Raw genomic sequence first — 25,109 nt, forward strand, 5'->3', positions numbered from 1 at the left:
CCCACACTCAGTACGGGACCCCGCCACCTGTGGATGGTGCGTGTTTTGTGCTACGACAAATGGATTAGGCCGCCGACCGAATCGGTGGATTCCAGCAGAGCTATTTTGGACTTGCTCTTGGCTTTCACCAAGGACACGCAGCTCCTAGGACGGCTATGAATACGCCTCAACCCCCTCCACTTCACCGTCCTTTTCCTAATACACATAATAGGCCTTCAAGCCAACCATTAATAAAAGCTTTTTTATGATCATAGGCTGGCTGCTCATCCTTTCTTTCATCCCCACTACTTTTGCAGTCCAGTGTATGTGTGAGTGAGGCCAGCATACCTGACAAATCTCCCAGATTTGGACCATTTCTTCCGGTTGTACGGTTGACAGGAAAATCTCCCGGAAATTGCTGTTGTGTCCTATTCCCGCGTCTAGCTTTGTCGGGCCACATTGTCAAAAAAAAAATCCAACCCAATCTAATCCAGTTGCAGGTTCATAGCGCAAAATTAAGACAGTAGTAGGGAAACCCTATACATGCGCTATTTCGTTAACCGCAGAGCCGCTCCTTACACTGACGGCGTTGTTGGGTGCCCTAGTGGTCCTAGTCTCGTTAAGCTAGCCAGCGAATGCCGCCTTCCACAACTAGCAACACTAGACTCTCCATCATTCTCCTCGGCGTCAGCCGCTCTGGCATTGTATAGGCCTACGGTCAGTCATGGCTTTAAAAGCAAGGAGCGCTAGCGCAAAAAGTATCCAAGTATTTTTAATGTAGTGCTGAGCCAAAGTGACGCTGGTTATTTTGTTGATATCAGAGAGCAATGCAGAGTGCGACCAAATTTAATATTGTGAAAAATATGAGGACGCAGTGCCGCCCGTCCATGTGTCGCTCGTTCAAGTCGTTGGGAAACGTCAACCTCGCAAAATGTGAAGGAAATGTAATTTTTTACAATCAAACATTTTCTGAAGAGTTTTTGAACACTCACCGGGGTTGCTTAGTGGCTTTGGTGTTGCGCTGCTAAGGACGAGCTTGCGAGATCAAATCTCGGCCATGGCGGCCGCATTTCGTTGGCAGCGAAATGCAAAAGCGCCCGTGTGCCGTTTAGTGAGTGCACGTTAAAGAATTCCAGGTGGTCCAAATTAATCCGGAGTCCCCCACTACGGCGTGCCTCATAATCAGATGGTGGTTGTGGGACATAAAACCTGCAAATTGAAATTTTAAAGAATTTTTGAAGGCAAAATTGGCAACAATGAAATGCTTGCAAAAGTGAGACCTCGATGTTCATGTGGTCATTTGTATATCTGTAAATAAAATTCTAATGAAGTTCATCGGGGAGTACTTGAAAATATCGACATTGGGAGGGGCGGTGTTCCCGACTGACCCCCCTCCTCAGTCGGAAGATCTCCCAGGTTTAGTTTCTCCAAACTTGGCAGGTATGGGCTAGGTATGTTAATGTATCAGAAAGCTCACAGACATTGATGCCAAGAAAAGCAAAGGGAAATAAAAGTTTTTAATTAAACAGAACTAGGTATTTTTAATTTTATGATCACATTCATGATAAAGTAAATAAAGCTTTAGGGGAGATTGCTGTTGGGCTAGTTGGTACATGATTTCGAAATTGAAATAAGTGCCAGGAGACTGGACACGTAAATGAGACTGACGCAGACAGAGCGCATGCTCCCTACTCCATCCTATGAATGAATTCCTTGCGAGCCGGCTCGTCTGCTTAACTCTACTAGATGCTGACACTCTTCTGATGGCTTACTGTTGTGCAGGCCTTGGAGCAGCACGTGTCCGGGACCTTTTCAAGGAAGCAAGGAAGCGAGCACCTTGTATTATCTACATAGATGAAATTGACGCTATTGGCCGAAAACGAAGCAATGTGTGAGTGTGCATATGTTTGCGGAGGGGTGATACAGTTGTGCCTTTTTTTGTGCAGTTTCTGTTGCTGTTGCTTTAATCTTAGCTTAAAAGCAGCGTGGTGTAGATTTTTAGGTAGTAGGTGCAGTGTTATGTAAAACACCAAGGTGGCAACAGGATTTTACTCTTGATTCTAAGGTAGCAAGCTTTCCCCCTTTCACTATGTGCACAAGATGTGTACAACTATATAGAGAGCTTGTGACACCTCAGTGAAACGGGCCATGTATGATCTTTCTTTCATCACAATACTGTCTGAAAGTGCCAAACTCGGTAGTTTTATAGCACAAGAGGCCCCTCACTATATCAGGATAATATGCCATGTCCTGTCATATGCACATTGTCATGGATGTATCAGTACTTGGTGTGGGTGCACTCGCTAGTCATATAGCATTAGTCATAATTTTATTTGTATGTATACTGTGTGTTTCAGGTAACTTAAACCAACCTTTTAAAGGAAGTGGTGCATCTTAGGCAGTTCCGACCATCGGCATACTGTTTGTAGTCGTCCCGAGTGTTCTTTATAGTTGTCCCAAAAAGCCGACTAGTGTGTTTCGATCTGCTTTCAACGCCACCCCATCGCTTCTTCTTACAAAACGAACATGCAGCCTTCATTCTTTGTAAACTGATTGACAGTGCTGCAACCTACATGCGTAAGTGTGCAGTGATGTCTTTTCTTTCTTCAGAGCCCAGAAAGAAGAACCTTGTAAAAGTTAATGTAATTGAAACAACTTCATTGATTGTTTCTGAACACACGCTAGAACTTTTACTTTCTTTCATATGCCTCAAAACGAATAGAATTAAAAACTTGCATGATTTAAATTCACAAATTAGTAACTAATTGCACTTCAAAAAATACTTTGTGTAACTCAGGACAACCACGAACACTATGCCATTAGTCCCAACCTCCAAAGGTGTACCTTTTTTTTTAAGGCTTAGTTCCAGTTACATGAAACACCTGGTATACAGAAGCCTCCACCCTTTACAAAAAGTGTTCCAAAATGGATTTGGATGACGTCATGTCATTATGTTCTTTTTCAGTGGCACTGAAGGATCAACTGGGGAAGAAGAACAGACATTGAATCAGCTGTTGGTTGAAATGGATGGTAAGGGCCATCTTATCAGTTTAGGCCTGTGAAATTATTCACTTAATTTGATTTATACAGACTCTTAGAGAGTGTATGAATTTACTTGATCTTGATAGCTTACAGCACTTTAGAATGCACCCACAAAAAGCTTGTACCAAAAGTTATCTGGGCTCAACTGGAAGAAAGTGGCTGACATCACTAGCCATGTATTCTTTTTCAACGTGGTTCCTTCAGTTGACTACACACTTGGCCTGGCAATATTTTAGCTCTTGGATCCCCGCAAAGTAAAAAGGAAAAGGAGGGGAGGTTGAAATGGTTGCCTTCTGAAAAGAGGGTTGTGACTTGAATGACATCGTCGTCACTAGAAAAGTGAACCCCAGAGAGCTCCTTCTTCATATTTAGGAAAAGGTCTGACAATGCGAGATCCTGCTGGTATGGTTGGTTTCGAAGCACAGAAAAGCCGCTGGAATGGACAGCAGCCATTGCCACACAAGCACAGTGTGGAGACATGTTGTCTTGGTGGCCAATGACCCCTTTGCTATGCATTCCATGTAGTTTAACCTTGTTGGCGTCTCACAGGCAATGAATAAGGGCAGCATATCATTCTCCAGTGATGGGCAGCTTTTTCTGTAGAAAATGCATGAGCATTAGGCCCTAGGAATCTCGGTAAGATTATACCCATCATTTTGGTTGTTTACAGAACAGACCCCGCTTTTTCTTGATGCTGGAGAGGAAGGATGTTTCCATTGCTTTGACTTAAATTTGATTTCAGGATGGAAAGTAGTGTACACGCATTTCATCAACGGTCACATACCGTGCCATAAGTTCGCAAACTCTGCCCTGAACAGCTCCAGGTTGTCTCTGGATGTTGTGCACAGCATGCACCTCTGCTCGTGAGTGATCAATGTTTGAACCCAGCTTGGGCAGAAACATTGTGGATGCCACTGGAGCTCTTTGGTAACGTTGCAACATACTCTGGTCTTCGATATTCCTGTCAGCTCATCGATTCTCCGGATTTTGAGCTAGTGATCTGCCATCATGGGATTTTGGACATAGGTCGTGTTTTTTCGATTCCTGACTTCGGATGGCCAGCCACTACATAAGTCATCTTTGAAACTTGTCTGCCCTTGCCTAAATAGTGCTATAGGAGGCAGCATACTTTCCCAAGGTCTCCACTATACCCTGATGAATACCGGCAGGGCTTAACCCTTTCAGGGACACAAATTCAATCATAGTATGTCTTTTGAACTTGATTTTGATCTCTGTAGACCAAGACATGTACACGAATGTGATGTATGCATATATGCACAACGCATTCGTATGTGTGTCTATTATTTTTCAGTCCACTATATTGTACCATAACAGCACATATTCATTTACTATGTCATGACAACCAGCCCCATTGGAAGTTTTGCTTAAAGGAATCTACATGTGGCTTAGTGCCACTTACTCTCAGCTAAGTTGCTGCTGCATAGCCAGACCTCCATTTAAGGAATGTTTATGAAATTAAAGTTCCCAAATCTTATCAGTGAGACTAATTCTCCACACTGCCATAACAGTCCTATTGCTAGTACATTGTGAATGAACATGTCTAATTAAGACTACACCATAAATTTTGTTCTTAATCACATGAACAAAATGTTCCCACTGAATTTGTATCCACCTAATCTCAAGACAAGGACTGTAAGACAAGGAGTAGGCAACGGTCAACTAAGATACGATTGTGCTTCTATACAGCATTACTGTAGCAGGTGTTCATCCTAAAAGTTCATTTTTTAGTAGTAATTAAGTAAGGGTTTTATGGCCATCTTAAAACACAGGTTGTAATAGTGTAGAGCTCCGGGGTCACTTTTACCACCTGTGATTAAGTGCACAAGCATTCTTGCTTGCAACCTACATTGAAATGCTGCCACAGAAGCCAGGCATTTAGGATTCTCACCTGCAACCATGTGTTCAGCAGCAGTGTGCCAAAGCTGGTAGGCCCAAACACAGGGCAATTCTCTTTTTTTGCCGGCGTAACTAGTGTTAAAAACACAGTATGTAGGCAAACCCTCTTTCACCCCCCCCCCCCCCCCCCAAATGATGGACATGTTACACTTTCTCGTGTCTTTATGCTTATACATTGAAGCCACGCTCTGCAGCTGATAAATTCTTAAGAAACTTGTTGCGTGGTGTTCTCTGAAACAGAGAAGCTGCTTTAGAGTTTAACCCGCGGCATATTGTCTGGGTTATGCCTATTTCGTTTGGTTAATTTGACATAATTAAGTTCTGCAGTTTTACTTGCCAAAACCACGGTCTGATTATGAAGCATGCCGAAGTGGACAACTCCGGAAATATTTTTTACCACTTGGAGTTCTTTAATGTGCACTTAAACCTAAGGACGCAAGCATTATTGTATTTTGCCCTCATCGAAATGCGGCCGCCTCAGCCAGGATCCAACTCGTGACTTTGAGCTTTGCAGCGCAATGCCAGAGTCGCTAAGCTGCCACGGCGAGTTATTTTGCTTTGTGTTGTGGTGGCGTTAAAATTCGTCGATATGCTTATAGTGGAAAACAAAGAAAAAGGGTACGGCTCTCGTTCCCACTTATTGCTAGAATTTTTCAAGATGATGCTTGGTGTTCAACTAATATTTCTTTGTATTTATTGAAATGTTTCAGGAATGGCCACGAAGGAAGGTGTTATTCTGCTTGCATCAACCAATCGATCTGAGGTCTTAGACAAGGTAAAATGATCCACAATTTTTTCTGACCACTGTTATTAGGCCTGTTCATGATGGGGAAAAAAAAAAAAAAAAACTAAAGTTAGGACTGAAGTTAATCTGCTAAATGTAGCATTTGAGTATCACTACAATGACACGGTTGATGTCATGGTGTAGTAAAGAGCAGAAACACTACCAGAAATAATGTTTAATAATCTAATACTTTATCGGTTGAACTTGTGCCCAGAAAGAAGATTAGGCAGACTTCATGAAATTCATTTTCATTCTTTTCAGGCTCTGCTGAGGCCTGGTCGATTTGATCGCCACATCTTGATTGACTGGCCTAGTCTGGCAGAGCGAAAAGAGATATTTGAGCAACACTTGAAAGTAATTAATCTGGACAACCCCCCTTCACATTACTCCCAACGTCTCGCTCAGCTCACTCCAGGGTTCAGTGGCAAGTCTCTTGTCTTCTTTTCACTTTTCCCATTGTTTCAGTGTTTAACTTTAAAGGGCTCCTCACCAGGCCCCATTGCAAATTTTAGTTATACGTACACTGGTAATTCTAAAACACCACCTAGGGATCATTTCGCCCAAATAATTTTTCAAATCAGTTTATTATTGGAGGAGATGGAAAAAAGTGAATACCCACTGCCATACCGCCAGGAGTGAGTGCGACAGCCAACGGAGACACCCTCTCCCTCTGCCTCTAGTAGCGTCTGCAAGCAACGTTTCTTGTCCTCCTTCTCCCATACCGGAGCCGTGGGACTGCTTCTGGTCCTCTGGTCCACAACTTCCTCCTTTTTTTTTTTTTTCTTTTTTACTGTGCGGCCCATTTTCAGTTGGCGGCGTTGCACGTTCTACATTGGATATTTACCATAGTAACGTGTCATGGTAAGTGACATTGCTAAGACTGTGTTTTACGTTATGGGTATTTGTGCATGTTACCTTGACTCTAGAGCTGGGCACGGCTCTTCCTCCAGGGAGGAAGCGCAGCATTTGGTTTGAAATTTCATCATTTTTTACGGCATGCAACATTGTAATACTTAGCAGACATGATCGTCAGCGTGTGAAGTATGCGCTGAACTTGTCTGTTTAAAATAGCCAAACCTGGTGAGGGCCCCTGTTCGAGCTTTTTTTTTTTTAATTGGAAAAATATACAAATGCCTTATTTTTGTTACCTGGAATTCTTTGAGAGTGTTTTAAAGCACGAAAAGATATTTTGCAACCTTAATATATGGCAAAGAATTATTCTTTATTTACTATTATTAACTCTTCACTTCTTGGAGATTTGTGGGAAAAGATGGTTTTGAGATTGTAGTGTTCCTCAACTGATGGTGTTCAAACTACTGCAGACTACCAGCGGTATGAAAGCATGATACTCCGAACTGCACTTTCTCAAACCACCTTTACCAGATGCTGGTTTCCTTGTAAATGTTCTTCCTAGTGCCGTGCTCTACATTTCGGTATCAGTAGCTGCCGTATAGTGCAAAAATCTTATAAAATTGCAGACGAAAGAACAGCTACTGACATCTGTGTTGTACAAGGAAAACACACTTTAAGGCCTCTTTCGTCTCAAACTATTGAGATTGTTGTGAAATACCATGACAAGGCAAAATTATCAGCCAGAAAGTGGCAATCACATGTAACAAGCCGAGGTTGACAGAAGCGAGGTTAATTGACTTCCACATAAATGTGTACCTAGTCTTAGGTAAGTTTTTTCATTGTTTGCATCTTTCTGACAGGGGCAGACATTGCACGTGTGCAATGAAGCTGCGCTTCATGCTGCACGCAACAAGGAGAAAGTAGTCTCATCGGGGAACCTGGAGTATGCTGTTGAGAGAGTTGTTGGAGGTAAATGCTTTAAATTGTGGTACCTAATATTGTTATTCTATTGCCGCGACAACTGGCCACATTCAGTTGCGCCCTTCGTATTGGACACTGTGCACGCCGTACCGGGGTTGTTCAGCAAACAACAGGCAGCGTTCTTTGGCACGAGCACCCAGTTGGACGGGCTCGCATGCGCCCACGCGCCACGAGGCAGGACTCGAGAACAAAGAAGAAGACGGTGGAACGCCAGTTTCAGAATGCGACTGTCGGGCATTCTTCTCGACCGCACTGACTTTAGTGGTGGGCACAGGTTCGCCCTTATTAAATATTGTTTTCTTAACCTGTGTTCCTCAACATCGTTACATTTCTGGTGGAGGTGCGTGGGTATGGACCCCAGCGACGCCGTGGACTGTCGGAAAAGCTTATCTGCCGTTACTTCGGCCTTACGAAATACTTCGTCGTATAAGCGACGTCCACTTACGAAGTGAAAATCCGCTGGACACGAGAGCTCAAGACGGCGCAACCCCACGGAAGTTGTACATATCGTCCGCATGAAACCCTACTACGAGAGATGATGAACAAAAAACAAAAAGTGAGCAGCTCACAGGAACCACTACTTTCTCTCACGCATCGAGCCGATGCGTTAAGGAGGGGATAATGCCGCGACAACTTGGCCACATTCAAGTTGCGTGCCCTTCGTATTGGACACTGTGCACGCCGTACCGTGGTGTTGTTCAGCAACAACAGGCAGCGTTCTTCGTGGCACGAGCACCCGTTGGACCGGGCTCGCATGCGCACGCGCACGAGGCAGGACTCAGAACAAAGAAGAAGACGGTGGAACGCCAGTTTCAGAACGCGACTGTCGGGCATTCTTCTCGACCGCACTGACTTTTAGTGGTGGGCACAGGTTCGCCCTTATTAAATATTGTTGTTTTCTTAACCTGTGTTCCTCAACATCGTTACAATATGCTTAGTGTGGAGCTAGAGACAGCAGGGTCAGCACAGGTGGGTAGTAATCTTGCTGTTCTACAAACATAGACAATATTTTGCTTTCTCTTGTTTCCTGTACTGTTACTGTCAGTGTAAGTTTTATGCAGCCTTGAGCTATATTAAAATATGTGCACTAAGAAAATAGCGATTGTAGAGTAGCCGGAGAGTAGCTTTCAGGCAACAACAATTGCCATGCTTAGTGATAACATCCCTGCTAAAATTTGTGTGTGCTACCTACCTTTGCGGAAAATCTCTTCTTGGACCTAAAAAAAAAAGCAAAAAGAAAAGAAAGAATTGGGCGGGATAATCTGGGACGGATTGTTCATGTCAAGCGGTGTGACCTGCTGAGCTCGTCGCCAATACGGAGGCAACAAGTCAAAACACCGAGATCTGGACACACCAGGTCTCATCGCAAGGGCCAAGATCTTTTCATCCTCGGTGTGCTGGCTTGTGACCTCGCTTCACATCAATACAAGTTGACACAACACCAGCAGACGCCTGTAGAAACGTTGAATGCACAGTCACCTCCCCACCCAGCTGGTGACGTTAGTGTTTGTGCCATCCAAACTAGGCATTCCTCTGCTCCTTGAATTTTTTTTTTTTTTTGTCGCCTCTCCTCCTTCGTCTTCCTTTTTTCTGCATAGCTGTATGCAGCTAGAAATATAGTTCATTCAAAGTTCAGGAAATTGACAAAGAACTGCTATAACAATGACATGGTTACAGTTATTCAGTGCAGTGGGGGGAATGCTGTACCAATTGCACCATTTCATAAAAAGCGGCTGCATTATAATGCTACAGATGATAGAAACTGTGCCAAATGGCACTGTGGTCAATCCCAGAATGTGGGATCTACCATCCTATGTGAAGGATATCCTTCCATCTACTCATATTTCATTAGCTGAAGGGTCACAGCTTGCAACTGATGTTTTGATCACAGCTTGCAACTGATCCTGCTTCATATTCTGTTTAAGGGATAAGGCTCGTGTGTTTATTATGGCTGCCAAGAAACTTCTGCTTTAACACGGTTCCCGACTGATCCTTTGGACACACCAGCGCCTACTTCAAAGAACTTTATATGTAACAGTGATAAAATTTCAATTACCACTACATCTTCTGGAGATGGGTTTGCACAAGGCTTACCCTACGAGCGACGGTCAGGAAAGGGCACGACGCTCCTCCACTCCGCAACGCACAAAGGCGCTACGGCAGGGTTCGTCGACTCTCCGACACGCCGTAGAGAAGGCTCTGGAGTCGGATCGCCAACACGGGTTGATTCACCCAAGATACAGCACAGTGCGGCAGTCACGGCGCTTACGGGCCAAGGCTCACCGCAAGACCGATCGAGTACGCGCGCCCGCAGCACTAGGGCTAACCGGGTAGCGGTCTGCCAAGCGCGAGAACGAGGAGTCACGAGAACAAAGGTCTCATGTAACTGCCTTGTCGCAGGCCTGTGAGCATCTGCCGCGGCTAGGAAGCGCTCAGCGGACGAGAGCTCGGGTGGAGCCCAGGGGCCGCCACTCGGGAGGCCAATCAGGGCGCGTCGTTTGGGTGACGTTTTCTCGCGGGGCCAGTCCAATCCCGGGGGGGGAAGCACAGTTTGCGCGGGAAAGTAGGTCCGGCGCGCTAGCCATGTCCGCCATGTTGCCGATACGGCGGCGGCTCCCAGAGATCAAGCTAAGTGTCACGCGCGAACTGGGGAACGAGGTGCGGGAAGGCACCTCGATCCCCACAATCTCGCTGGATTTTTAGAATATGTTCGATACGTACAACATCACAAAAAATGACCGCCATGAGCAAGGTTGCCACTATTCTCCATGTTATTGGTGGGGCAGTTTCTGGCCGTTCTGCATGCTGTTTGGAGGCTGCAAGGAGATATTTGTTGACTCGACACTAAAATATAACTTTTGCTCACCGACTTGCCCATGAAAATAAGTGGTTAGGCCTAGCAATAAGTCAATGTGGGAAGCTTGCTGGTAATATGTTCGCACCAATTCTGACCCATGATGTGGTCTTGTTATAGCAGGTGTTTCTTTTTATAGGGAACTTTTTTTTCTTTGAAAACCTATATGTAGGCCCCTGCCGTTTTGCGAATAGGCTACGCACGTGCCTAGGGAGACATTAGCAGCAAGAAGTTCAGCAATAATTTCGCTAATTAACCTAAATTTGTCATTAACTTTTTAATTAGTAACTTAAGGGCACATGTCATCACTGCAAAAATTGAAGCCGAGGAGTAGTGAAGTTATGTACCACTTTCGAAATATCTACCCCCAAAATCTGCTAGAAATGCTTCTACGTTCCAGTTAACACTGTCCTGAGGCATGCTTTCATGAAACTGTTAACTGGAATACCTATGTATATTGTAGCACATTTTAAGGTCGCATATCTCAAAAGTGGTGCTATAGTTGGTGTTAGTCCTAGGATTTCTGAAGGGGCCATGACGTGGTCGTCCAACAGTTCTCAGTTTATATTCGTTACTGAGAGTAGAGGACCTCATATGGTTATACACATAAAAAAACTGGGCTCTCAGCGCACATTCTAACCCGAAATTTCAATTTGAAATCGCTGCCTCTCAACTCCTCTCACCAACCCCAACCACCATTTTGGCAAGGCTGTTTGACATCCGGAACTGAGGGGCCACCTCTGTGTCGTCAGCTTTGAAACAGTTTGAGACCACATCGGACATCTTCTCCACACACTCTAGCACCCAACGGCGTAGCAACGGTGTCACCGCTGAGTTGTGCCCGCAATTCGTTCACTTGCGTGATAAAAAGCAGTACCAAACCGCAGAGATATGCCGAGAAACCGTGCAAAAATTAAGCGACGCATGGCGGCCGTGACGTTTTCCAGTTCCTGCAATCACTTCCCGTGTTTGCAGTACACAAAAGCATGGCCTTCGAGACTGGCTTCTGTTACCTGAAGGAGCCGTTTCCGGGGGTGCCTTATTATTTCATCGCCACTAAGTGTTACCAGACTGCTTTACGATTCAAGTGCGACATTAAGAAATTTAAATACAAATTTTTTACTGCGCCGAATGCACTCAAATTTTGCCAGCTTGCTGTGGGACGTGTACAGTTTAACATGTAAAGCATAATTTAAGCTTGAAAATTTGGTGTCATGGCCCCTTAAGCAAAATGACTTCACTATCCTCGGCTTCAATTTTCCAATAACATCATGTGCCCTAAAGTTAGTAATTAAAAAATTTATTTCTGTGTTTTAGTTAAGGAGCAAAATTATTGTTAATTTGTTCTTTCTGCTAATTTCCACCCAGCCATGTATCAACAAAAATGGCAGGGGCCCAGATATGACAGTTTCTTTAAGATGAACAAAGTACTCCACATGAAAAGAAACACCTGGGTGTAATATGTTGAGCAGAAAATTTGAGCCTGCAGTGAGCCTCCTGCCCCCATACTCTATTCATTTCATTAAGGCCCCCTCCCATCCCATGCTACCCTGGCCCCAGTAGTCGTCATTGGCGATCAGTCCTGAGGTGACATTCATTGATACCCACTTTTTGATCTGCGGGTAACCAATCGGCAAACTAGGTTGCATGTGACATTGCACTCGTGGCCTCTACCATCTCCAAATTTCAAGTCGATATTATTTCAGCAAAGGATAACGCTGAGGAAAAGTCTAATTTTTCTGGACTGCCCGGTTATTTGGACACTTTTGTGAGCCCTTCTGTGTTTGAAAATGGGCTGGCCAATACATCACAGCCCCATCATAAGTCATTCATAGTAGTTTGTTTTTAGTGACTGCAGATTGTATTAGCTTCCTTCCCAACTTCTGGAGGTAAAGCACTTCACTTTACAAGCCTTCCTGTTGCTCACAATACTTTTGAAGTGCTTTTAAATGTTCATCAGCCTCAACTGCCGACACTTTCTGCCCTGCAATGTCCTCATCGTTGTCCTTCTGCTCGGGTTCATCTTCTAGGGCACGTGCACCATTTACTTGCGGGAGGATTGCATGATCTGTAAGCTCTTCGGAGCACACGAGGTCCACATCTGCAGACACAAACTCCTCGAAAGATTCGGGAACGTCTACGGTCTCTTGGATGCAGGCCCAAGCTTTATCTTCAGGGCAGTTTTCCACAGGATCTTCTATCCTGGTTGGATGGAAGATCCATGTCCGGGTTGTGTCTCTTCTAAATTGTGAAGAACTTACTCTAGGGACCTAGAAAGTTGTCCTTAGTAACAGAGTGTCTCTTGTAATCATGTCTTTTGTATGCGATGTTGTTAACATGGCGAACATAGGAAAACAACCAAACCATTTTCAAATTTCTCTTATAACCAAGTGTCTCTTGTAACCATGTCTCTTGTAATGTGATTTTACTGTATTCCTTCGTTATGCAGGCCATTTCATTGTAGAGGTGCTCGACTGTATATCGAGTTGGTGTATACATATCCAGCTATCAGTACTGCTCCTGCGGATGTTCTGGTTGCCGGCTCTACTCTCTATGGAATAATGCAAAGAAACAAGAAACGCTTAAATATCTTCATTGCAACCTTCAAGAAGCACATCATTCCTTTAGTAAACTAAATTTGTTTCTTTTACTCTTTCAGCTGTTTTAAAGCGAATAGCCTTCTTTGGATCTTTCGCGTGTGCGTAATGCAAGAACGCTTGTGTACTTTGCATTGGGTGCACATTGAAGAACCCGAGGTGGTCAAAATTAATCCAGAATCCCTCACTACAGCGTGCCTCATAATCAGATCATGGGTTTGGCGCATAAAACCCAAAACCAAAAAAATTTTTTCACCCATTTTCGTACTCAAACAGGCGCATTCGTCGACGAACGGCAACTAGCTGTTTGAAATGCATGTGTTGTGGTCAGTGTTGATGCTCTGTCACATTTTAGCGCCCCTAAATATTTTCTTGCCTTCTGCATGGTCCATGCTGTTAAAAAATATGCTCTCTTTCATTGGCAATACACATTTCAATGCCATATACTTATATACCTATTTGTGATTATTTTCACTGTTCCTCACGGTGAGCACTCAGCATCTGAGCTTCTGCTGTAGCCTAGTTTGTTTCAGAAATCAAATAGTCCTCTTCTTTTTTCTGCCTTAGTCTTCTCTATATTCTGGCCTCCTTGCTGCTGAAGCAGTAATTATACATTCCAGACAGTTTTTATTTTACTTTCTGTTCTGTATAGCCATGTACTATGCTGTGATATCTTGCTTCTTATATGAAATGCATATTGTGTTTAACGGTGAGTGTGCCTCATAATCATATCGTAGGTTTGGTACATAACACTCCAGATTTTTTTTATTTTTACAGCGCTGCTATGACAGCAAAGTGTTTATGTGCTGACCAGTTCCCATTTTGTATTATTTGTCCTTATTGATGTTGCAATTATATTCTCTACTTGTGTTGGTGCAGGAAAGCCATGTTTTCAACAGTACTGTCAGTGTGGCAAGGTTTTTCCGATTAATCTTTTTTTTTTCTTTCTTGTTGTTTGGCATATTCTGTGTGGTGCTTTGTTTTAGTGCATAACTGTTTGCTGCTGATCCAGAAGCATTTAGTTCATTCCTATTGTCATTTTAACACATCTCTAATAATTGAGCCAAGGTTTATTCTGCAAGTGAAGCAAAAAAAAAAAAAAAACGGACAGACAGAGGGTACAACGCATGCACTGCACTGTGTTGTAGTCTGTCCCTGTTTTTTGCGCTCCCCTTGCAGTATGTCGTACCAACAAGGCCGAGTTTCTACCCTTCTCAAGGTTTAGTCATTGTATTCAGAATTTAATTTTGTGTTTTTGTTAAGGAGTTATGATTGCCCCTTCTGTGGCAATCATAGTTTTAAGTTCACGCACATTTAAAAAGAAAAAATCCCCTGACAATACTTTTTTGCCTTGTTAGGTGTATTTCTGGAAGTGATGGAAATTGCCTGCATGAGGAATAGCAGTGTCCAGATGGCTAATTACAAAAATTCACTAATGTTTTAATTATGTTTTTAGGGTTTATGTTGCAGTTCTGAAATTAAAACTGAGCAGCAGTGCTTAATAGAAATCTTAAGACTAGCACCATGTTCAAGATATTTGTCCCCAAAACATACCTGCCAAGTCTCCCGGATTACCCGGGAGACTTGCGGATTACCCGGAAACCGACTGCCCCCCCCCCCCCCTATCAGAAGATCTCCCGGATTTAGTTTCTTCGAACTTGGCAGGTATGCCAAAATGTGCTAAAATATGCATTAGCGTTCAGGGCTTCAATTTTGCAACTTAAACATGTGTCCTTAAGTGAACAACTAAGGTAATGAATCCTTTTAATTAGCTACCTGGACATTGAAAATTTCATGCACGTAATATCTGCTTCTTCAGGTAATCAACTTTAACAGGCCTAATTGCACCATCTGCTCTATGCAATTTTTAAACATTCTCTTCAGACTTTAAAAACAAAAATGAGACAGACTGACAGACAGAGTATATTTGTAATTAAGGCAAGAAAGATATGGTATATATTTGTATTTAACTTCTTTTTTGTTTATTCAACCACATGCTACAAATTGCTCTTTCCCCCATTGTCAAGGTTAAATTCACTCATTTTTGTTTTATGGGCCTTTATTTCCTGCTTGCAGGAACGGAGAAAAGGAGTCAGGTTATGTCTTTGACGGAGAAGGCGGTTGCCTTCCATGAGTGTGGTCATGCTCTTGTCGGCTGGTTGATGGACACACAGCCCCTCATGAAGGTCAGTAGGTGTTGTACAACACTGTGCCGAATGCGTACATTTGCATGTATATACACGATGTATGAGGGCAGTCTGATTGTTCCCTTAATACAGGCTCAAGGATTGGGGGCGGGGGGGGGGGGGAGATGTTGTGGTGCTACACAGCTGTGTGCCACAACTCTGGAGGAATCAAATTCACCACCTTGCGCTCAGCAGAAGAACCATAGTTACGAGCCACTATAGCAAGTCACACCTCCACTCTCCTTTCTGTTGGTTGGCAGGAGATGATAAGTGGTTCTTGAGGGAAAGGGATAGCGCCAACCTTTCCCTTTCCCTCGAGAACCACTTATCATCTCCTGCCAACCAACAGAAAGGAGCATTGAGTGGAGGTGTGACTTGCTATAGTGGCTCAGTAACTATGGTGTTCTTCTGCTGAGCGCAAGGTGGTGAATTTGATTCCTCCAGAGTTGTGGCAGCCATATTCTGATAGGGGTGAAACACAAATATGCTCATGTCCTAAGGTTTGAGTGCATGTTATGGAGCACGAGGCAATCAAAATCAGTCACGAGCTCTCCACTACTGCACTCTGAAAGCCAGGTTGTGGCCTTGGGCCAAAAACAGACACTGACTTAAACACTTTTCTATCCTTAGGTCATTTACTTAGAGTTCATGAGATAATGTTTTTCCATTGAGATAATGTTTTTCCGTTGCTTGGTTACACTGTTTAAGATTACTTTGAAGATCAGCCAACTAGCCCTCTACAAGATGGTGGCGTGTAAGCATTGAGAAACGTACACACCTACTTTTCCTCTGTGTATGTGACAAACCTTTGATGACACAAAGATGACAGTTGCATGATGATGACAGATTCAACAACATGGTAGCAATTTGATGACTATGACATGGCATGACTGATAGCGCAGCAATGGCATTTAACATGATGAGATTGACTATGGCTACACTTCATTGACTGGCATCTAAGACAGCGAAAAGCTGTCTGGGTGAGAGCAGGCTAAGAATTACTTATATTGACTGCGGTTCACTTTGGATTGGCCCAAATGACAAATAAATTAGTCCAGCCTCAATATAACGAATGATTAGATATAACGAAGTAAATATAAAACTTTCTCACTATTATCACCGTGCAGCGAAATATGCTTATAGCAAAAATAGGATGTAACGAAGGTATTTCGTGTCAGATACGACTTCGTTATAACAAGGTTCAATCGTATTGCTAATTACTGCGATAACCCTAAATTTGTCACATCGTCCTAAATTCTTCAACGAGTCTATCTCTTTCAGCTGTCAGAAGACCAATTCAAATTGTGCACTTTGAGCTTCATGATACAGTGTGACGTTGTGGATGCTTAAACTCAGTTTCTTATAACATAATTGCTTTCTGCAGTAAAACCCATATTTTATTTTAATATTTAAGTATAGGTGTGCGTGATCTGAAAGGGACACTAAAGCCAAATATTAAATCAATCTAATGTGATAGATCAGTGCTGAGAATGTCTAAGGCATCAATATTATCGAGAACAGAGCTTTAGTAATAGAGAAATTGGGGTAAATGCATGACAGGATTAGAGACTTCATGGAACATTCAGTACCCTATTTACTCGCATAATGAACACAATTTTTTTTTCTTGAAAGACATGTGCAAAGTTGGGGGCTGCGTTTATTATGCGGGTCAATTTGAGTGATTTCTTTTACGCGGCCACCTCTAAAAAAGTCCTAGTTTCGCCCGAAAGGCAAACCATCGATTGCGATAGCAAATGCCTGGACAGCTATACGAAGTAAGGGTAGTAGTTTTATCGGCCGTGTAAACTTGCAAAGTAATTTAACCTGCATGATGTCAGCGCGCACAGGCAAAACAGAACGAATCACACTCGATGACCGCGGACACTCACTGGGCTTCTTCGATTTCGGAGTTCTGGCAGCCCGCTGGCAGCCAGACGGCAGCAGCTAGTTCCGGTTGTGATAGGAGTCACGTGAGCTGGGATCCCAAGACAACCCGGCGGCCCGAATAGTTTGCAAAATCGAACGCCGGGACAGCGCTGGCGCGGGGATAAATGTAAACAAGCTGCCAACATGGCAGCGACCGGCGTGTGGGCGGCGCGCGCGCGGCCTAGTCGGCCCATTTCTGCTTTGGCCACCGTGAAAATTACAGCTGTTATTCGGAAAACACTTTTGCGAGAGTTCGCGCGACTGGGCTCTATCTCACTTTGCACAGCGTAACAAACGGCCTGCGACGAGTCCGATGCCAAGACGCAAATCGCACGTAATAATCGCGCAAAAGCGATCGTCGAGGATGCCTCGAGGAGGTCGGCCACCGCGACATTGAAGTCATTTGACAAGACACGAAAAGCGGGTACGTCATTACGCGTAAAATTTCGTGCCGATCGACATGCTTGAATTCGTTTCAGAAGTTTGTTTCGGTTGACAGCGCTCCTTTCTGCGATCCTGTGCTGAGGAGCTGGGCTGCGGCTGGCGCATGAAAATGCACGCCACCTTGTGACCATCGAAAAGCTTATCATGAGAGCAAAAATTAACCTAACTACGTGTGGCCACTACTCATCTCGGTGCATTCCTTTAACTCAACCGGCAGTTTCGAGCTGCCACCCAAGCATACGAAGGAGACGGAGCGAACGTGGGCTAGCTGCGACGCCTTCACTATATAACTGCAGAAAAATATATCGCCGCATATACGCGAGCGATGTTAAAAGGGATACCACTAGAGAAAGATGAACCGAAAAGACACCGCGATGTGTGAATTGAGCGTCTACAACTTCGCGACACCTGCGCGGAACACGATGAAAAACCATGCAAGCATAATCGACAGCGCCCACGGTGACAGCGCCGTGCGCGCTGTTTACGGCGGGGAAGAAGAATTCACGGCATACACACACACACACACAAAAGAAAGCTTGAAATGGTTCGCCGCCGCTCGTATGGCACCGCCTCACAAGGCGGAACGGTGCGTTAAAACCCTAGTAAGATAACGCTAGAAGCAACGCAATCGGCGATCCATGCACCGCGCCGACGAGTACGGAGACGAAGTCCGAAACCACAACAACCGGGGCGGCGCGCGCTCGACGCAAGCCAGGAGTGAGGTGAAAGTCCTCAAGCGCCCGCGCTGCCATGCGCGCTGCAATCCGTCGAGTCCCCACAAAGATGGCGGCGAGCGCTCATCGCCTCTTTTTGTCGTCTGCTAGCCAGAGAACTTCCAGAGAGCAGCCAGAACAAATCGTCCTGGCAGGTTCTGGCAGCCCGCGGGTAGCCAGAACCGTCCAGCCCGAGTAAAACGAACGCGCGGCGGAAGTGCATCACGCGGTCGGCGGAGCAACCGGAGAAAAAACGAAGCGCGCTGGCTGGCTCCGGCAGCCCGCGGGTAGCCAGAAGTGGAAAATCGAAGAAGCCCACTGTCGAAACGCTGGTGTGAGGAAGCGCGGCAGCAACAGCGAGCGAAGTGACCTTCGTGCTGTGTATCGCTTCAACACAAACTGAGTGGGGATAGCTGAGCACGCACAAACGTATAAGCCGCCGTCACACCTAGACTCAGCCCCACGCAGATTGCTTTCAAGATAGGACGCGCGCGGCCGCAAAATGTGCAGTTGCTGTGCCGCCTCCCTCCCTTCCCTCCCACCGGCGCCATGTGCGCGACGAAATACGGCGTTTCCTCCCCACTTCGCCCTTGAACGCGGGAGACAGAGCCGCGATCGTCGGCACCAACGGCAAAAATGCCCCTGGAGTGTCCATATGATTGATATCGCAATAAAAGTAGGAGACACATGGTACGATTCAGCATCCGATACAATCATACCCGCCGGACGCCATATTGGACGCCAAATCTGACGCCGAATCGTACTTTCTCTCCTACTTCACGGCAGCAAGTTTATGGTGCATTTATTATGCGGCAGAAAAAAAAAATCCACATTTTGACGACTAAAGTTGGGGGTGCGTTCATTATGCGAGTGTATTCATTACGCGAGTAAATACGGTACTAGCCCAAAGGGAAGGAATCCACTCCTCATTACAATTATGTCGCTATACTCAACCACTCCTAATTGCATTATAAGACTAAAAAAAGTGCTACTCGTGCAGTCTGTTCGATTTTTCGAAAAAATAACTGATTGACGTTACCCATGACACTGATGCAGGTGGTCGAAAGGTTTCATTTTCTCCACTCTGCGCCGCGCGTGCTTTTGCGTTTCAATAGTTTTGTTATCGCCTAGTGCTGCACAGACTGCAATTAGCAGAGAATGCCACATCCATGTGATGTCGTGGGATTCCTAAATGGCCCACATCACTTGACCAGAAGCAGCTGCAGCGGCGAATCCAACACTCTGTCTTGGCTTGGTTTCTCGATGGCCGCACTTTTGCGTCTTGTGCAGAAAACCGTAGCACCATCTGTCGGGCGCCGTTTTACTTACCGACGGTAATAAAGGACGCTGATGGCGTGTGCAACGTCACCACTCCCTGCTCCTAGGCAGGCGATTTGAATTTGCTTGTAAACTAAGCTTTTTCTTGGCACGCAACAAGCGCTGCGAGGTTTCTGGAATGGCATTTTAGCAGTCCACGTCGGCTTAGTTTTGCCTTTGTGTCCCTTGAAGCAGTATTTATTTATTTATTTATTTATTATACCTCAAGGGTCCCTAACGGGACCCTTGAGGTATAATATACATAATACATTATATACATAATATATTGTATATAATATATTGTATATAATGTATATTACATTATATAATATACATATATTACATTATATTGTGAAAATGATAAATGCTACTTCATTTACTGATCAATAAAGGGCACAAAACCTAGGTATATTTGCCAGCCTTGGCTTTCTGAAGTTATTTTCTATTTTGCTTAACAAAAACAATTCTACAGAGGGAAGATTTTGGATGGCAGATGAGATTTGAAGGCAGTGCAAGGTACACTGGATGACTTGATAGAAATGACTTCCATGAGTGCTTCCAACCGTTAAAATTGCACCGAGACTGGTGTATCCACATGGTAGGAGCATACTATGGTGCAGATAGGTCCATTTTAATATTAAGGAAGTGTGCCGTTTTTAAGTAGTTTGTTCGAAAATATTTGTCTTGCCCCTCATTTGCATGTATTGTTCATTTTGCATCTTCAAAAGGGTAAAATGGTAGACCACCTAGCTCTCATCTGAATCTGATTTGCAAAGCAAACATGGGCTCTGGAGGCTGCAGCTAACACACTACACAGAAAAAAATGTCTGTCAGCTGCAAAACATGCAATCCACAGTGCTCACGGATTGAAATGCGACAATTTAGGTCTAACCAATGCACATGCTTTTGTTTCCACCAACAGTAGTTTGTGTGACATCGGCGCAATCTCGACTCGTACTCTTAAGTCAGAGTCCGCGTTTCCTTTCGTGACCAGATTCAAAGCAACATGGCATGGTACTCTCGAGTAATTGCACAGGAGTGTTCCACCCAAAATTTGCCTGTTGCGTTTCAATCCATGAGCACTGTACATGTCAGTGTGTGCACAGATGGAGTGAGCAGCTAGTGCCACAGATGAGAAAAATTTGATTAGCTTGTAGTGCCAAAAGGTGGGCCTGGTAAATGAGTAGAGGTAATGATCTTGCATATTGAATGGTGTGCTTTAGCTAGAATTTCCCCATATCTGGTGCTTGCAGCCCTTTCGCCAGGGCTTTTATTCCATCGTGAGTTATGCTGAGATGGAGAACTTCTTTTTGGCATTAGTGTGAACATTTTAGTGATGCCATTTAAGTCACCTTTTAGTACTCATTTTTGTTTACTTTCTCGCTACCCATTCTTGTGCCTTTACTTTGTTTAAATGAATACATATCAGAATATTTTTGCCACACGTTTTACAGTAAGGTCATTTGTATTCTGTCACACAGGTATCAATTGTGCCACGGACATCAAATGCTTTGGGATTTGCACAGTACTTGCCCTCAGACCAGAAGCTTTATTCATATGAGCAGGTAATTATACTATACACTGCTACACTTGAACGTCTATGTAAAAGTGTTATTATTTACTGCCAGGGGCCACAATTTCCAAGAATGCATTTTTTTCCATTCTATGGACCTTTCGTCATGGGCATTGTGCCCTCATATTTTTCTAGAGATTGGTCACTCGGTATGCGAGATAAAAAGTGAAGACTGGAAAAGAAAGTATGTCTTTACAAAGTACAGCCAAAGGAGCTTATTATAGCAATTTTTCTGCGTTTCTGTTAAAGTTTCTATGTTTTAACAGTATTAAAATTCCAGTAAATTTAGGCAGAAATTATTTGATTAAAAAAAAATCAGCAGAACCCATCACAATGACTGTCGACAATAATGCATTTAGCATTAAATCAGTATAGCGACACAATGAATTGCCGCTGTCGAAACAAGTTATGTATAAGGCATGCACTGTAGCTGGACTCCTCTTTTGCACTTCCCTAAGAACACTGAGCGCCATCTTGCGCTATCGCTGCCTCTAAAATGCATGGTGCACCGGTGCGTGCGAATGCTTAGAAACACATCATGTGGCAACCGGGCTCCTCTCTTGCGCCATCCTCCTCTTTCTGGACATGTCGCGCCATCTAGTGGCGCTGCCGAGAAGTACGCACGGGGCCTCCGAGACCAGAAGCGTGGCGCGCCGGTGCATGAGAACACTGAAAATTATTCCCTCACTTGCTGCACACCCAGTGGCACATACTTGGGAATGCAAGTTGGCGAGAGGTTCATTGAAGAGCGGCACATACCCAATGCATTCATGGCGCAGCTTACTAAAGCGTTGGCATGACAGACATTAATTAAAAAGCATCACATTCCCAGTGCAGTTGTGACGCAGCCTTCTAAAGCGTCAGGTTGCTGTCCTTGAGGAACACTTGTGGCATGGGTTCGATTCTGCTCAGCATCGGAGAAATTTTAGGGATCTTTTTCGTCATTGTAGACCAGCATATTCCCAGTGGCACATACCTAGTTACCCAAGTTGGCGTCAACGGCGTTCATTGACAAGCGGCACAGACCTACTGGCACATACACAGTGACCAAAGTTGGCGTCAAAGAGGTTCATTGAAGACCAGCACAGACCGAGTGGCACATACCCAGTGCCCCAAGTCAGCATCAAATAGTTTCATTGAACTGCGGTACCTACCCACTCCTGCATCTACAATGACAGGTGCAGGAGGCGTGAAAGAGGTTCGTAAGAGCAGCCCATATGTACACTTTGCCACATATTCAGTGACCCTAGTGGGTCCAACTGTTGGTTTCGAACCCTCAGCATAGCAGCCCGATGCACTACCCATTCGACCACGGACTACTCAGTGACCCAGGATGGCGGGAAAATGGTTACATACGAACATGCATAGATACAAACATAGTGCTACGAGGCGCTGCAGTAGCGAACGATGATGACATGACTGACGAAGATGATGATCACTGATAGTCACGCACACAGGCTTCATCTTGTCATCTTGTATGCCTGTCATCTGCCCGTTGTATATATCTTGTAAATATAGTGTCAAGCGTCTTTTCTCCCCGTAACATCTTGGTGGATACAAACATGGATAGCCCTCTGAAAGTGCTTGAAGTACCCTGAGAATGCTAATACATTAAAAATTTTGACTCAATTTGTGCTGCCCAGTGAGCATATTAAGCATAAAGCAACACTACTACCGGTGAGGCCACCAGTTTGTGGTGCAGTGAAATATCTTTAATCTCATGCCATGATGATATGGAACTGTAGGGTGTATTTGTGCATGGAAACAGCCATAGGCACTGCAGTGCAGTGTGCACCAACATATCTGTCCCGGGGAGCAGGCAGAACATATGGCAGCAACTGCAGCTAGTTCACCAGTCACTGTTTATCAAAAAATGAAATTGTGATGAAAACAAGTTATCATAAGCATGAAATGAACTTATTATATGCATAGAAACATCATAACTAGTGACTTGTGCTGGTCATTGTCACAAGACAATCTCGAAAGGATTAATTAAATTCAACAAATTAAGACTGCATTGCCATACTACATTGCCGAGCCTAGTAAAATGCGTCGTCTTCGGTGGAAGCTGTCTAGGAGAATGAAAGTGATAAACTCTGTTGAAATCAAAAGTACTTAAATAAAGTTGGGTAAAGTGGAGTTGGAGCTGTATTAATCACAGTGGGGGTCAGATATGCAAACAGCAATTCAAATTGAGCTGCACTTTTCTATGCACAGTTTCCTGCTAGTGTTTGTGTGTGGACGAATTCGCCAAAACACTTTGCTCTTTTTGTCTATTTCTACCTTTAATATAGAAATTTAATTTAGTGTAATTCCCTTTTCTTTTTCAAAAGATATTTCTGCCTTCATACTTGGAATACTTGAAATTTGGTGAAGGAGTAATGGCAGAATAACTTGTCACTTGCAGTTGTTCCAGAAGATGTGCATGGCACTTGGAGGAAGGGTCGCCGAGTCTTTAACATTCAACCGTGTAAGCACAGGTATGGTATTGCATGCTTGCTCCCGCCATTGGTGTTGACTAAATGGAACTGGGGTTTCTTGAATATACTGAGCCTCGTCTTTTTCAGCAGTTAGAAAGGACAGCTGTGCATTTAGTTTGTACTACTACAGTCGAATAACAAAGTTGTACTTGCAGCGAAAAACTTTGTTAAATCGTGAATTTCGTTAATTAGAAGTTTTTAAGTTTCAACAGTAAAAAAAATTTTGACAAATTCCCAGAACATTCCTGGTGGATAGTACCTTCTTCGTAATCACTTATAAACAAATTCCAAGAAGATTGTGCCATAATAGCCTGTTTATGAACCCAGCAGATGTGGGCTGAATGCGCTGAGAGCAATGCATCAGCGTGGCTCATGTCATCCAAGATTAGCATTTTGTATTGCTCAATGCTGTAAATCTTGGACGCCATGGCTGATTGCGCTTAGTGTCCGCAGCTGTCCTCAAATGGCATCCTCAAATGAAATAAACACTTAAGGCTGCTTACGTGTGTGTTTGCTTGTACGTTGGCCACAGACCAGAAACATTTGCACTATTTTGCTGCAGAACAATGAATTTTATTTCAAGCTGTGTGATCCTCTATGTCTAGTGGTAGTTTTGTCGTGATTATGTCATCTTCTTCATGATCATCTCCACATTTCACAGCTGCTGCTGAGGTAGACGCTTCAGAGTCTATCGCAGTAGACACAGCACCGATGAAATCTGAAGAGCAAGTGATGTGCGGGAATCAGCGCACTCATTTTATACACTCATGATGTGGCGTTGAGAGTTCCATCACAGTAGACACAGCACCGATGAAATCTGAAGAGCAAGTGATGTGCAGAGGCAGCATGCTCATTTTATACTCATGACGTGGTGCCACCTCTTCCCCATTGGCTGTGCCGTCACGTGGCCAATGACGCACGCGCTAGGCCACACCTTTAGTTAGCCAGATAGCTGCAACGTGACGTGTGCAATGACGCATGCACTAGGCACACCTTTAGGTCAGCCAGAACCGTGGAGCCGCCATGTGACCGGGGAGGCATGATAGATGCGCACCCCGGAGGCCCGGGTTCGATTCCCACCCAGACCCAAATGCACCAAATTTTCTTTTCAAAGCCATTAATTTACTTTGTTTATAGGAACCACCCTGAGAAATTTGACGTCAATCCGAGCATTTCTTTAGGTGTTCTAATACCTGTGTCACACTGGCACATTTGGAAGGCCTTCCAGTCGACGGCCTTCGAAATGCCACAACTCTATCGACTCAAAGGAGTTATCGCGCTGCTACACGGCACTTTTGAAAGGCCGTTGAGTGTTTCAGGCGTTTCTCGCAAAATTGTGTGGCGCTGCGGATCTTTATTTTCGTTTCCGTGTCAATGAAAAGTTAACAACATTAAAACCACTTAAAAGCACTATAATTTCTTTTATATTCGTTCATACGATGAAATGGCGGCGATATGACGGCA

The 25,109-nt window shown here is 44.2% G+C and overlaps 1 protein-coding gene across 1 annotated transcript in view; it reads left to right on the forward strand.

The window, feature by feature from the left end:
- Positions 1 to 23,869, forward strand: part of LOC119435101 (paraplegin-like) — a 42,931-nt gene extending 19,062 nt beyond the window's left edge. Inside the window, exons 9-16 of the mRNA XM_037702052.2 lie at positions 1,762 to 1,870; positions 2,945 to 3,009; positions 5,649 to 5,713; positions 5,984 to 6,157; positions 7,441 to 7,543; positions 15,083 to 15,192; positions 21,074 to 21,157; positions 23,573 to 23,869. Of these exons, the coding sequence (XP_037557980.1) occupies positions 1,762 to 1,870; positions 2,945 to 3,009; positions 5,649 to 5,713; positions 5,984 to 6,157; positions 7,441 to 7,543; positions 15,083 to 15,192; positions 21,074 to 21,157; positions 23,573 to 23,683 (821 nt within the window). The 3' untranslated portion in view covers positions 23,684 to 23,869. The remainder of the gene's footprint in view (positions 1 to 1,761; positions 1,871 to 2,944; positions 3,010 to 5,648; positions 5,714 to 5,983; positions 6,158 to 7,440; positions 7,544 to 15,082; positions 15,193 to 21,073; positions 21,158 to 23,572) is intronic.
- The last annotated feature ends 1,240 nt before the right edge of the window (positions 23,870 to 25,109 follow it).

Source organism: Dermacentor silvarum, unplaced genomic scaffold, assembly GCF_013339745.2.
Source record: "Dermacentor silvarum isolate Dsil-2018 unplaced genomic scaffold, BIME_Dsil_1.4 Seq447, whole genome shotgun sequence".
Classification (NCBI taxonomy): Eukaryota; Metazoa; Arthropoda; class Arachnida; order Ixodida; family Ixodidae; genus Dermacentor; species Dermacentor silvarum.